At 36.6% G+C, this 15,052-nt stretch overlaps 1 protein-coding gene across 7 annotated transcripts in view; it reads left to right on the plus strand.

Moving 5' to 3' along the window:
- Nucleotides 1-15,052, plus strand: part of USP25 (ubiquitin specific peptidase 25) — a 74,187-nt gene that overhangs the window by 29,359 nt on the left and 29,776 nt on the right. For all 7 annotated transcript variants that reach the window (XM_088144590.1, XM_015888819.3, XM_088144591.1 and 4 more), the window contains exons 6-10: nucleotides 3,441-3,527; nucleotides 7,411-7,548; nucleotides 11,231-11,307; nucleotides 11,997-12,070; nucleotides 12,746-12,894. In XM_088144590.1, the coding sequence (XP_088000716.1) occupies nucleotides 3,441-3,527; nucleotides 7,411-7,548; nucleotides 11,231-11,307; nucleotides 11,997-12,070; nucleotides 12,746-12,894 (525 nt within the window). The remainder of the gene's footprint in view (nucleotides 1-3,440; nucleotides 3,528-7,410; nucleotides 7,549-11,230; nucleotides 11,308-11,996; nucleotides 12,071-12,745; nucleotides 12,895-15,052) is intronic.

Here is a 15,052-nt window from a genome sequence, read left to right on the forward strand (position 1 = left end):
AGTCTCTTGATATCTGACACATTCTAATAGAGGTCAGCAATGTGTAACATTACCTTTATTAATCAGTGACTTGCTATGTGGAACAGTACTAAAATTAAAACAAAAACAAATCACATTCTACTGATGCAGATTTCCCTTAGGAAACATGGCTTAATGGAATATTAGTTGCGTTGGTATGTGCTTTTATGAATCATGTCCTTTGTTTTTCACCATTGTAACATGAGTCAAACATTTATTTTTGTTCAACACTAGGTTCATGTGTGCCAGATAACCAAAGTTGCTTTCAACATTCTGTTAATACCATGTGGCAGCACAAATCTGTGAATCTGTATCTCTCACTGAAGACTTAATTCCATGTGATTCTATGCAAATTTTATAGATGAGTAAAGCTTAGAACTTAGGTATCTATATCTAACTTTATCTAATTTTGCTATATATTTGTAAGTAATCAGATTATAAGTGAGTTATGGATAATCTGAAGATCTCCTTAATATTTTTTTCAAAGGTTATATTAAAATCTCTTTTAAATTCTCATCTTTGTCAGTTTCTAACTACATTTTTTGTCCTTCATAATTATACCGCCAACAACAACAACTCTTCTTTCTTGACAACAGATAACATTTGACATCAATATCAGTTTCTTGGCTTTTTTCCCCCTTTCACTCCTCCATTTAATGTAGGAAAATGTTGTAAAGAACATTTTTAAAAGTACCAGAGCATTTTTTTGGTAAAAAGCATATTGATCAACAGTTTAAAGTGCAAATATGCTCATTATATTGTCACATGTCCTTTTTAAATGCCTTCCTCTGCAGTTTGGTTTTAATTGGTTAAGTCCAATCTAGAGAACACATTCTTTAGTAAGCAGATGTATGTGCAGAAAAATATTACAGTGACAAAAATGGATTCCTAATTCGTTGTTACATCCAGGATTTTTTACGGGCAAATTGCTTATCTGATTGATATAAATACAATAATTAAATGAATTATTTTCATGTATCTGGATATCAGTTTATTTGGATTCTATATTTAGATATATATCTATATTCCGTGTATATAATCAAGCAAGGTTAGCATACTGGATTTTGTGTGCATTATCCTTCTGAATCTACTCATTTATTTCTTTCCTCAAAAAACAGGAAAAAGCAGAACCATGGATGACACATAATTTTTCTTTGTCTGCTGTTTCTGAAATACCAGCTATAGCTTTCATGTAGACCCCAGTTAGCTCATAAAAAGTTGGAAGTTCACATTTAGTATTACATTAGAAGAGTAGAAACAATAAATGTAGCTCTAAAATTGAAGTGGTTTTTAATATCTTGGCCACTTCATTCTAGTGCATTTTTGCATGACCAGAGTTGAATTTAATGAATCTTGCTTCCAAGTAAAACATGCAGAGTTGTTACCTATTTGTCAGTATGTTTCCTATCCCCCAAATAATGGGCTTTGCTTTCAACTCACAGTACTCCAATTAGTGAATTGCTAGGAAGGTGGTATTCTCCCCCCCCCCTTTGTTTTTTGTTTTGTTTTGTTTTTGCATGGCTGGCTACTGTGTTTATTTATGTCAGTATATACTTGGTAAAAAACAAAAAATTCTTAACTAGACAAGGCAGATATAATATATAATTCTTTTTTTTAATCTGCGCTCAGTCGTTACCGACTCTGCAGTGACTGCTTGGACGAGTCCTTTGCAGTTTTCAAGGCAAGGTGTTTCGGAAGTGGTTTGCCAGAGCCTCCTTCCTAGAGCAGAGCCCAGCTGGCGAGCGCAGGAGGCGGGGTTTCCGTTGCTTCACGCCCTTTTTGGGCGCACACGGTTTTTTGCGCTTACCGGCAACTGCTCCCGACTCCTTTTTGCAAGGCGCTGCCAGCATTTTTCCTCCCACCGGAGTGAGAGTACCCATTTATCTACTCACATGAGTTTTCGAACTGTTGGGTTTACAGGAACTGGGGAGGAAACAGGAGCTTACCCTGCTAACGCGAAGGCTGGACTCGAACCGCTGAAGCGTCGACCATTTCTGGCCAGCAAGTTTCAGTGTCATTAAGCCGCTACGCCACCACGTCCCCTAATATATAATGCGTAACTGAAAAAGTTGTATTTGTATGTCCAGAAAGAAGTACCCCTACTAAATAATCTCTCAAGTCCCATGTGTTGAATATAATTTAGAAAAACTTGTTCATATTTGGAATATGGTCAATCAATTAATAAAGTCTCCTTTGAGTTGATGAACATATTCCCTAATTTCCTTGTCAATGACAGGGAAGTGATTATTTATTGCCTTTTCTCGGTTTTTTTTTTTTTTTAAATCAAGCTTTCAGTCACAGAATTTCCTGATGGGTTCCACTCTAAGTACCAATCAGATTCTACCTTGTTTAGTTTTTTGAAATTAGTTAAGGTAAGCTAAGTGCTGCTTATAATGCAGTCCTATAGTTATGCTTATACGTAGTGTAGCTTTAAATATGTCTTCTCACTTTAATTCAATGGGACTTACTTCCAAATAATTGCAGCTATCTATTCATTGGAGTTTATAGGCAATCTCCATCAGAAGGACTCTGAGCATCTTACATTCCATTTTCTCTGTAAGAGGATTAAAATAGTAAAACAGTGTAACAAAAGAGTAAATTAATACAGTAGAGTTTCGCTTATCCGACATAAACAGGCCGGCAGAACGTCAGATAAGCGAAAGTGTCGGATAACACAGTAATGGTTGAGTGCGATAAAAAAAAAAAACGATCCGCTGCGCCTGTTGCAATCAATTTTTGCATTGCGGTGCTGCACCGTCAGGAGCAACAAGAAAGAGTACACTCACGCTCGCAAACAAGTGGCACACTTTTCTCGTCGCCGATTTATGCGTGTTGTGTTTTTTTTAGGGGCATCGGATAAGACGGAATGTCAGATAAGCGAAGGTCAGTTAAACGAGACTCTACTGTAATAATAAAAAATATTTAATGACTACTAAGGAATCATAAACATCCAAACAGAATTCAGGGTAGGGCTTTCCAACTCATACAAGATCCCATCCCATGATTAAAATAATTCTGTTGGCTAAGATTTTAAAAAATAAAAATATGTTTGAATAGTGAATAGATTTATGATAAATTTTAATGGGCTTCCAAGCAAGCATAAAATACATCTGTTTAGTCTTTTGTCTTGGACTTTAGAGCATACATGGGCATCCATGTAGCACCTGTTGGAAACTTCAGCATCTTGTGCTGGGATCATATAGTTGCCTTTTGAACTACAGTGTGAATAAATACTAAGCAATTCTTTGTTCAGTTTCAATTTTTCAGATTATTTTTTTAATAAAAAGCATCATGTATGGGCTTGTGAACCTGTGAACCAATTATTTGCTTCTCAGTCAACTTTTTGCAGATTATGTCCAACACATTTTCTATGTATTTTATCCCTAAGAGGTAATACTAAATTTATATTTCCTTTTTTTCAGTCATTATTTAACTTGCTGGAATTTCGAAGGCTAGTCTTGAATTACAATCTACCGGCAAGTGTTCAAGATCTGCCCCGAAACCAAAAGGTATAATTAAAAGATACAGATTGACAATTGAATAACATACAGTGTAGAAGTAGGCAGTTGCAATGTATTGTCAGATTTATTGAATAGTATTGATAAGAAAAGTAATGCCCTAGAGTAGTCTTCTGATATATTTATATACAGTGGTACCTCGGGTCACGAACGCTTCTGTTCACGAACAATTCGGGTCACAAACAGCTCGTTCGCAAAATTTTGCTTCCGTTCGCAAACTCTGCATCAGGTGACGAACAGGATCCGTGGCCATTTTCCCTGCTGACACGTGGTTGTGGGTTCCTGTAGGCGAGATTGCGGTAGCAAACAGACGTCCTGTGAAGCTTTTTGGTGTGCGTGTTAGCATGGCTCCAAAGAAAGTGCAGAGCAAGCATGGTAAGAATAAGGTTTTGAAGAAAATAACCATTGAAGAAGAAGGAAATTGTAGAAAAGCACGATTGTGGTATTTGTGTGACTGATCTGGGCTCGGAGTACAAGATGGCGAAGTCGACAATCTCGACTATTTTGAAGACTAAAGATGCCATCAAAGGAGCTGATGTGACAAAAGGAGTAACGATGTTAACCAAGCAGAGGACGCACGTGCTGGAAGAGGTGGAAAAACTTTTGTTAGTGTGGCTGAATGAGAAACGGCTGGCAGGTGATAGCGTTAGTGAAGCTATGATCTGTGAAAAAGCCAGGAAATTGCACAGGGATTTACTGCAAAAAAAAACCTCTACAAGCGCAGCAAGTGAAGAATTTAAAGCCAGCAGAGGCTGGTTTGATAAATTCCACAAGAGAAGTGGGAACCACAGTGTGACAAGACATGGTGAGGCTTCCAGTTCTGACAAGGCTGCTGCAGAAGCCTACAAGAAAGAATTTGAGGAATTCATGAAGGTGGAAGGATACGTCGCTCAGCAAGTGTTCAACTGTGATGAAACAGGGCTCTTCTGGAAGAAGATGCCAAAGAGAACCTATATCACACAGGAGGAAAAGGCACTGCCAGGGCACAAGCCCATGAAGGACAGATTGACCCTTTTGCTGTGTGCGAACGCAAGCGGCGAGCTGAAGATTAAGCCACTACTGGTGTACCATTCCCAGACCCCTCGTGCATTCAAGGAACACAATGTGAACAAGGCCAGATTGCCTGTCATGCGAGAGCTTGGGTCACAAGACAATTGTTCATGGAATGGCTGCATGAGGTGTTCACACCCACCATTAAAAAATATCTTTCTGACAACCAACTGCCTGAAAGGTGCCTTCTTCTGATGGACAATGCCCGGGCACACCCTCCAGCCATGGTGGATGATATGGACGCTGAGTATGACTTTATAAAGGTCAAGTTCCTCCCCCCCCAACACGACACCTCTTCTGCAGCCCATGGACCAGCAAGTGATCTGCAACTTTAAGAAGCTGTACACAAAGGCACTTTTCACCAGGTGTTTCAGTGTCACTGAAGAAACATCCTTGACTCTGAAAGAATTCTGGAAGAAACATTTCAGTGTCCTCCACTGCATCAGCCTCATTGACAAAGCCTGGAAAGATGTCACCTACCGGACCTTAAACTCAGCCTGGAGGAAACTGTGGCCAGAATGTGTCACTGAACGTGACTTTGAAGGGTCTGATGCAGACGTAGTGGAGGAGATTGTGTCCATGTGCAAGAGTATGGGTCTGGTTGTCGATGGCGCAGACATAGAGGAGCTTGTTGAGGACCATAAGGAGGAGTTGACCACGGAAGAACTTGCTGAACTCCAGAGTGAGCAGCAGAAAGCGCTTGGTGAGGAGCATTCTACTGAGGAAGAGGAAGACAGGGAGGAGGTTAGCAGCGATGTGATTAAATCCATTATGGAAAAATGGAATGAGTGGCAGGATTTCTTGGAGAAGCACCACCCCAACATAACTGTAACAAACAGAGTGTTGCATCTGATGAACGATAACGTAGTCTCTCATTTCCGGAGGGTTATGCAGTGCAGGAAAAAACAACTGATTTTAGACAGATTTTTCCCCAGAACTGAGCCTGCAGCTAAGAGGCAAAGAAGAGAAGAAACCCCTGAAGGAGATCTCCCCGATGTCCTTTTGGAGGGGGATCTCCCTCCAAACAATAACCGCCTCCCCACCCGCCTTCCTGTCCTCCACGCCAGAAGTCGCCTCGAGCAAGGTCAACGTTCTCTCTCTTCATACTGTATTGTACTGTACTTTGTTTCATGTTTTTGTGGTTTTAAAAACCACAAAACTTAATTTGTAAAACCAATTTACATATGGTTCAGAATGGATTAACCGTATTTCCATTGAACCTTATGGGAAAATTAGATTCGGGTCGCGACCAAAATCGGTTGGCGACCAAATTCGTAGGGGTCAGAACGGATTAACCGTATTTACATTGAACCTTATGGGAAAATTTGATTCGGGTCGCGACCAATTCAGGTCGTGACCAGAGTCGCGGAACGAATTAAGTTCGTGAACCGAGGTACCACTGTATATTTATATATAGGTACGTACATGCATACAGGTATATGTATATGTAAATAATATTTTGAAGAGTTAGGTGGAGGTGATCATGTGCTAGTGGGAAGTTTACAAAAGAATTTTACAGCACATTAAAGGCTAATGCAGTAGCACTACAGGTAGTTTTCTTAGGGTTTTGCATAATTAGGGTAGCTTAACAACCCTAATTATGACTGGAATTTCCTTCACTAAGGAAGTGGGTGTTAGGCAAAACATCATGTGACTTCACCGCTTAGCAACAGCATTCTAGTAGTCCCAGTTGTGGTCATTAGGTGAGGACCTCATAGTTCTCCTGCCCTGCTCCACTCACTTCCACTTCAACTACCCCCCCATCTTTGACCTTTTGACTGCCCTGCACTCTGCTGCCACCTACTCCTGCTGCCTCCCCACTGTTCCTAGCTGACTTTTTCCATCTTATTCCCCATGCTGATGAGGCTTCTGTGCAGGGCCAGCAGCTGTCTCAGGCACACCTTATCAGCAGTGTGAGGAAGAAGACAGCAGCAGTCAGCTGGGGAGACAGCAGGGGTAGTTGGTGGAGTGCAAGGCAGCAAATAGGTCAGAGATGGGAGATAGGCAGGTGGGGTGAGTTGAAGTATATACTGCGGTTGTAAATGTGGGTGGGCTGCCAAGCGCCCAAATTTTGATCACAGTGGGCACTGCAGTGGCTATAACTTCAAGGACCAGTTGTAACTACCATTTGTTCAGCACTGTTGTAACTTCTAATAGTTGCTGAACAATTTTTTGTTAAGCAAGGACTACCTGAATCTCAGTTGGGACCATCTGCAGCATCCCAGATACCATGAATGTATTTCAGTATTAGTTTTGTAATTGTCTATTTAGAGTTACACTAGTGAGAGGAACAATTTGTTTCCATTTTTTCCAGAGATTTCCAATGTGAAATTACTGCTGATCTAAAAAAAAAAAAAAAAAAAAGTAAGATGATAGTAGATGCATAATTAGCAAGCTTTTAAAATGGTAGTTCAGAAGTAATTAATGGAAACATGAAGGTTACTGTAAAGCAAGGGACTACAACTTTGAATTAATCTGCAATATGAAACTTGCTGATTTTGGGTGTTGTTTTTGCTGGCTGATAACTATTAGCTTTTGTGAGTGATCTGTAATACAAAGGCAGGGAATAAGGAGAAATAATAAATTAATAATAGTTCATACCATTGCTGATCCATAAGCTCATCAAATTTGTTGATTTTTTTTTCTGTGGAAAAGAAATAGTGGTTTACTCTAAAATATATAACTGTATTGGATTTTGGTAATATTCATTATTGTGTTAGTTATTTAGCCTTTTTGAAGAGGGTGGAGTAACTAATTTATAGCAGTACTTCTTACAGTTTCATAAAAATACAAAATTCATTGTTTATAACTATTTCAAATGCAGGAACATAGAAATTTACCTTTTATGCGTGAATTAAGATACCTATTTGCCCTTCTTGTTGGCTCGAAAAGAAAATACGTTGACCCATCAAGAGCTGTTGAAATTCTTAAAGATGCATTTAAATCAAATGATTCTCAGCAGGTAATTTAAGTGCTTTCTACCTTACTTTCATTAAAATAGCAATCAAAAATATAATTGAGAAAATTATACAAATAAAAAATTACCAAAAATGTTTTAGCTGATGAAAGTCTCAGACTGTGTATTTGTTTAGAAATATTGTATCAGTTAATTATTAATACAACTAATGAGGGATCTAGCTGAGATAATTGTAAATTTGTCCAGAAATTAGTACACTTGTAATGTGTTCATTTTCATTTTGTGGGGTTATTTTCTTCTTTCCTATTAGATAGAACCACAGAGGTGGAATGCTATATAGGTTGTCAAGTCCACCATCCTATTCCTTACAGGAATCTAAGTTCAAATTAAAACATCCATAACAGCATCCAATAAATGAGAGAAGAGTATCTGTCTCAAATATTGAGTAGCTTCAACATTTTTACTTTTATTCTGTATTGTAGGATATTATCTATACTGTTAAATTTATCAAATCTACAGATTCAATAAATTTTCCTCTATCATTTTCCAAGTCATTAATAGAAGTGTTGATGCGTATGGAAAGTACTCATCTAGGACTGAACTTTGTGGCACCCAACTAGTTACATGTCTCAAATTTGATAAAGAACCATTGATGAACATTTTCTAAGTGTGATTTGAGCCACTTATATTGTCATGCCAACCAGCCACATTTAAATATTTATTTTATTTTTTATTTATTTAATAGACTTGTCCCCGCCCATCTCCCCACACCGGGAGCTTTGTAATCAGAATATTGTGGGGTACTTTATTATACGCTTTGCTGAAATCAATATATATTAAAACTATAGCATTCCTATAATCTGTTAAGAACTTGCCCAGTTAAAAAGAGAGCATTTTACTTGAACAAGTTAATGCTTTGTTTTCATGGTGCTTACAGATCTATATCTTCTCAGGGATCAATGTCTTTCCTTGAAGATAGACAAAATATTTGGTTTCCAGTCATTGAGCACTTTGCTTTTCCCCCAGATTTCTCAAAGATGATAAATCCATTTTCAATCATATCAACAGCACTTTCCTTCAGTACTTGGATGCAGCTGTATATTATCTCTCTTTATTTTAAAGCTGCCTGAAAATGTAATTTTGGTTGTTCTTAGCATTCTTTGTGGACTTTAGCTTGGCAACCATTGGAAACGTTAGCTTTTTTCATGCTCTAGGTTTTCCAGGACTATTGGAAAATTGTGAGCTACCTGGTGTATTCTTTCTTGATAATCTACTTCATTCTACCTCCTGAATTCCTGAATGTTTCCTGTCTTGTTTTTTATCTTCACTTAACTTTTTTGATTAATCACATTTAATTCTGCTACTATCTTCTTTTTTCCCCCTCCTCATTGGAACTGTTTGTAATTGTGCTTTTAATACCTCCTGTTTTAGGAACTTCCACCTACATTCAGTGTTGTTTCTTGTTAACTACTCTTGATATGGAATCTTATTTAAAGGCTGATTAAAATACGATTTCCTGAAATCCACAATATGAGTTCAACTATACTAGACTTTAGCTTCCTTTAGAATTTTAGCATTTCATTCTAGCAGTCCTATTATTTGCAATGAACTTGGCTTTTCATATGGTTACTGTCAAGTGAAGAATAGCTAACCTTCTTGTGCCTTTTTCCATCTCTGTGAGAGAAAATTGTTTGCATTTTCTGGAATGCAATACTCGAAGATATTAGATACATCCCCCATCACTATTATTTTATGTCTTTTTGAAAAATGTGTAGTTGCTTATGAAAGACTATAGATTTCCTTAGTTGATGAGTGTTACTAAATTCTATCAAGTCATTCACTTTATTTATTCTTCCATTTTTAAAAAAATTGAGATGTATCTACAAAGTAATCCATATAGTTTTCTCAGCATACATGGATATTTTTTAGAATTCAGGCAACTCCTCCCTTTCTCTTGTTTCTGTTCCTTTTAACAAATTGTGTTCTTCAGTTGCTGTAACCCATAGAAATCTTCCAACCAGTTTTCTGTACTGCCTTTCTGTACTATGAGCTCATGTTCATCTTGCTTATATCCCAGACTCTGGGCAATTAGTATATATTCAACAAAAGCTATGAATTTTGTAGGCCAATATTTTTCCTGATTTTTGGTTTAATAGATTTGTCCTAATGGAAGGGCATAAATCTTTGGCCTTATTGCACGGGATAGTCTCCAATGTAATAACAAGACACAGTTTAGATTTCCATCTTTCTGCAAAGAACCATTTTACCAATCCTTGTGAGGTATAATCCATTTTATGCCAACTATCTGTCATATGGATTTCTTTGGATGATAGGCAATGATTCAAGAACCAAATCTCTCTCATCTACATCCTTTCTGAAGGTAGTAGTTATATTCTTATTTCCATTTCCAGTCCTTTTCATGGACTTAAATTATGGAGGAGAATTATAGGTGAGGCTTCAGGGTTTTACTTGCTAGATATTTCAGGTTTCTGTGATGTGAATGTGGCTGCTTTTGACAGTATGTAATGGTCTGTGAGAATATCCCTAAGAGACAGGAGGAGGAGGAGGAACTGCAGATTAGGCAATGGTCAGATAAGAGGCAGCTTAGCCCACAGAAAGAATGAGGTGTGGCAAATGTCTCAGAAGGGACCCTCCCTAGATTCTTGGACTGTTAAAGGCGATGGGAGAGAGAGGTACTTTCAAACTTGCAAGATTCTGTTACTTGCAACCTTACAATAAAAAAGCACTCATGGTTGGTGCTTCTTGTCTGTATGACCTTAAAGGTCTGACTTCAGCAGTATCATTCCTTCTGTTGCCTCTTATCTGACTGTCGCTGCTGCTGCTGCTGCTGCTCCTCCTGTCTCTCAAAGACATTCTCACAGACCATTACATGGTGTCATTTTTACCCACATGTATTTGCAACAATGACAGTCATCAGTTGATTTAATAATTCTGTCACTTCCCTCATATTTGCTTTTGATAGAGAGATCCCTTCACAAGCTGATGGGACTAACCACCTCTCATTTTCTGCTCCTCATACCAGTGAGTCGCCAGTCATCATAACTTTTTTATTCATTCAGGGTACAGCTACATTCTCCGTTTTGCAAATTCTACTCTCTGTCTCCGTAATTTTTATTTTTTCTCTTAAAAGCTTGAAGTCTTTTTTTTTTCTGTGAGGTACAGAGTATCTTATTTTCTTGTTTCTGATTGTTGCTCTTGTCTCCTGGGCTTCTTCTTTCACTTGATTCTTTTCCTTGTAGAGATTTGCTTCATCTTTCAGCTTCTGTTACTCTAGTAAAATATAGTCCACTTTAATGAGTTGGCCACTTAGCGCTCCACTCATTGTACTTTTTTCTTTAAGTAGTGTGCTTGTTACAAATATTTGCTGAGCTATTTTGGGACGGATACAGAAATGGCATGAACATTGCATATCATGACTGTAGTCATTTTTTATTCATCTGAATTTCTGTTTCTTACTTCATCACCACCAATGGAAACACTTATTTAGACTTCAATAATCCAATTTCAGGCTAGGAAATATGTTAGGAACTTCCTCAATGAATTCCAATGCCAAACCCTTGCTAGTTCTCCAATGGCAAAGTCCTGTTAGTTTTTCATGTTTGTTTACTATAGTGCCTTTTGCACTTCCAAGTCTTGCACATTCTTTCCAAGGATTTTTCCTTTATTTATTCTTCTGTGTCTGTGTTTGTTCTTTCTTTCTCGACAGCAAGATGTCAGTGAATTCACACATAAGTTGTTGGATTGGTTGGAAGATGCCTTTCAAATCCAAGCTGAAGAGGAACAGTAAGGAATTCTTGTAGTAACCTAAAGATTAATTTATGATTGAGTGTCTTTTAATGTGTCATCCACTCAATGTGTAATGTCAGAAATCTCATGTTGTCTTTGTAATCCTGTTATGACACTGAAATACAATACAATACAATACAACACAACACCTTTTTAAATAAGGGTAGCTTAGATGAGAAATGTTATTGGTACAGTCATGTAAGATCAACTGTGAGAAGAGTGAAGTAGGCAGATGTACCATCATATTCTTGTCCTAGATTACCTGGATTGCTCTCTCCTCTCCCAGAATATTCTGAAAGGAGTAGATGATACCACATGCAGTTATTTCTTGCTTCGCTTTATCAAATTTATCATAAATATCACTTTCCATATGTAGGGAAATCATTTAGCCTACTTGAAGTGAAATATTTTAAAGAAATTAATATTAATATTTGAATACAGTTGGAACCACTTCATGGATTCTGGTTGAAAATTTGGATACCAGTTTCATTATGTTGATAAAGATAATGAAATTAACCTCAAATTAATTAAAATTGGCTGCAATAAGTTATGAGTATAATAGATTGGAGATAGTTCCATTGAATGCAAATGTTCATGTGTAACCATATGATTAACATATCTGGAAAATATGCTTACTTTAAGGCAAAATTTGTACTTACTTTTTAACAAAAATATTGTGTCTTTAGGAATGGAGAGAAACCAAAGAACCCAATGGTAGAGCTGTTTTATGGACGATTTTTAGCAGCTGGATTTCTTGAAGGTACTACTCTTGAGTAGGCATATATTTGTAATTCAATTCTCTTCTTAACATTTTACTTAACATTCCATACTCTTTGCATGGAAAAATGTCTTTTAGCCCATAGCTCAACTGCACAAAACATAAGAAATCATCTGTATGAGACCCAGTTATTCAAGAGCAAAAGAACATTATTGGATAGTTTAAGAGTTAGATCTAGAGTGGGCAATCTGCCATTCCATGTCCCTCAAGCCTCCTCTGATCATGTTACCAAATTTTATCAATCCAGTTGCTAAAGAACTGGCAGTAGAGTGTTTGTCATTGGTAAGCAGGAAGCACCTAAAAACTTAGCCCTAAAGTAGACTTAATGTGGTGTTAAAAAGGATTTTCCCCCCACCCACCCAATAAGGGTCCCACTTAACTTTTTATTATAGACTGTGCAGAAACATACATTTTCCCAGCTTGTGCAATCTCATCTCTTCTCTCTGAGAAGACTTTTTTTTTTTTGGAAGGGAGGATGGGGTCCAACATTTAGTTACAGTTTCCACATATCACATATTGTGGTTTATTTGCAGCAGACATTTGAAATCATGTTTGATAGATCAGTTATGTCAGTTTAAACAACATCTTTATAATTCAGTAGTAGTGTTGACTGTGTATGTTTCCTGTTGAAATCTTACACCTTCCTCTTCTGATAAGGAAAGAAATTTGAAAATACAGAGATGTTTGGCCAGTATCCACTTCAAGTTAATGGCTTCAAAGATCTCCATGAGTGCCTAGAAGCTGCCATGGTTGAGGGGGAAATTGAATCCTTACACTCAGAAAATTCTGGGAAATCTGGCCAAGAGGTGAGTGATATTAGATATTTGGCAATATCAATAACCCTTTCCAAGATGCTAACCAAATTTAAAATATAGATGACACCAATGCAAAATACTTTGCCAAGTCATTTATTTATCTAAGCAAAGAAGAGCTTAATATGATTTCTGTTTATTTGGACTACAACCAATTCTGAAATTTCTGTTTGGAGAATGTAGTCTGTAACATAAAATGTGAAAGCAGGGCTCTTTTATCTCCTTTATCCTCAGTTGTTCCAGCAAGCTGATAGAAGGTGATCACTGAATTAAAATTTCACGAAAATAAAATAAAAACAGTATCTGAACAACAAGCATACTGATGACATCAGAGAAAAACACTGAAATCATGATATAAAACCATTCATACAATTCATAATAAATCATAATATTAAAAAATCAGATGAAACAGTTTTATAAATTTAATGATTAAATTCAAATAAATGGTCAATCAAACTAGTCAAAGCATAATCAGTGGCAAAGTCAGATTAATTTATATGATACCATATTTAAAGTGCATAAAAATTTATTCTTCCCATTCCCAGTGTCAGCATGCTTATTTTTTTCTTGTACCTTCAAATCACTTTTAACAACTACCTCGACAAGTCCATGCAGTTTTCAGCCCTAGGAAGAAGGCAACAAGTGGTTTACCGTTGCCTTCTTCCTAGGGCCGAGATAGGGAGCCTGGCCCAAAGTTACCCAGCTGGTTTTATTCCTAAGGCAGGACTGGAACTCATGTCTTCTGGTTTCTAACCTGATGCCTTTAGCCACTATATCCAACTTGCTCTTATATAAGCATACATTATAAATAAACATAAAGGAAAATTTTTTCCACTGTTGTGGTGGTTGAAAACTCCTAGATGGCTTTCAGATTTAGAGAAAGGTACACAGAAAAGTTAAGAAAGGTAAGACATTCTAAAGAGGAAAATTATTTTATCAGCTAAGGAAAATCAAAGAAGAGAATGATCTGACATTTCGGAACAGAGACTAAAGACCTAATGTTATAACGAATTCAGCAGCTTGGTCCCCTCCACATTTTTCTGGATCAGCATTTGTCTGTCTGCCTATATTTTATATTCTGGCCACTCTGCTTCTTATGTCACTCCCAATTTTCATTGGTTGCTGTTTGTTTGGATTCTCATTATCTGTTCATTACAGCACTGGTTTTACTGATTAAAATTGGTATTCCTTTGGTGGATTGTTAAACCAATTTTTTTATTCTGTTCTTGTTAATGGGATTGCTTGCATTGTGACTCTCCCATCAGTAACCAAATAATAAATTAGTTCATTCAAAATGTTCTGTTCTTGGTTCCCAAAACTACCTTATTCTTCTGTTCATCCAGAGCTTCAGAAACCTTCTTTTTAAGTGATCGGTTTTATTATGGCATTTAGCCAGCAAATCTATTACGATTAAAAATTAGAAAATAAAGCAGAAATAATTCCATATAATTTCCATATTTTATTTGCAAATTAGAAATAAAACAAAAATAATCTATTCATAAAGCAAAATATAATTGTGTAAATTTACATATATTGATTGTAGCAATAGATAGTAATATTAATAAAAGCTAGTAACAAACTTACTTTAAGTGAATTAAGCTAGATTAAATCTCACTTCTGTATCTGTTTCTATTAAAATAAATCTTTGTTTTCCATATCAGATTGCTATTCCATTATAACATAGGTATCTATATATTATGTTTCACAACAGTTACATCAAAATTAAAGTATTTAAGAAATTCTTAACATTATTTATATATTTTTTAGTTTTATAAATTTCAGTAGTTCTGTATTCCATAATCAAATGGACCAAGATACATTTAATTGTTATTATGAGGAACCACAAGTATACTACTTTTACTTTTTCAGATTTGAAGTAGTTTCTCACAATGTGTAGTATCTTTGTGATTTATTGTTCCTTAAACTGTACCATGAATTTTGGTTGTATGTAAGTCTCAGCTGACTTGAGAGAAAAGCCCAGTAAATACTTTATATAACAGTGCTTGATTCAGTTCATAGATCTTCAGAGGAAGTTTTTCAGATCACTTAAACAATATTTAGTGCAAGCCATGGCTTCAAGCAATCTTATCTAGTCCAGGGTTGGCCTTGTTCAGGTTTTATCATCCATTATATCTGATTCCTTGCACACATT

Source organism: Python bivittatus, unplaced genomic scaffold, assembly GCF_059951505.1.
Source record: "Python bivittatus isolate LINGU-HERP-01145 unplaced genomic scaffold, Pbiv_v1 ctg000350_np1212, whole genome shotgun sequence".
In the NCBI taxonomy this organism is placed as follows: Eukaryota; Metazoa; Chordata; class Lepidosauria; order Squamata; family Pythonidae; genus Python; species Python bivittatus.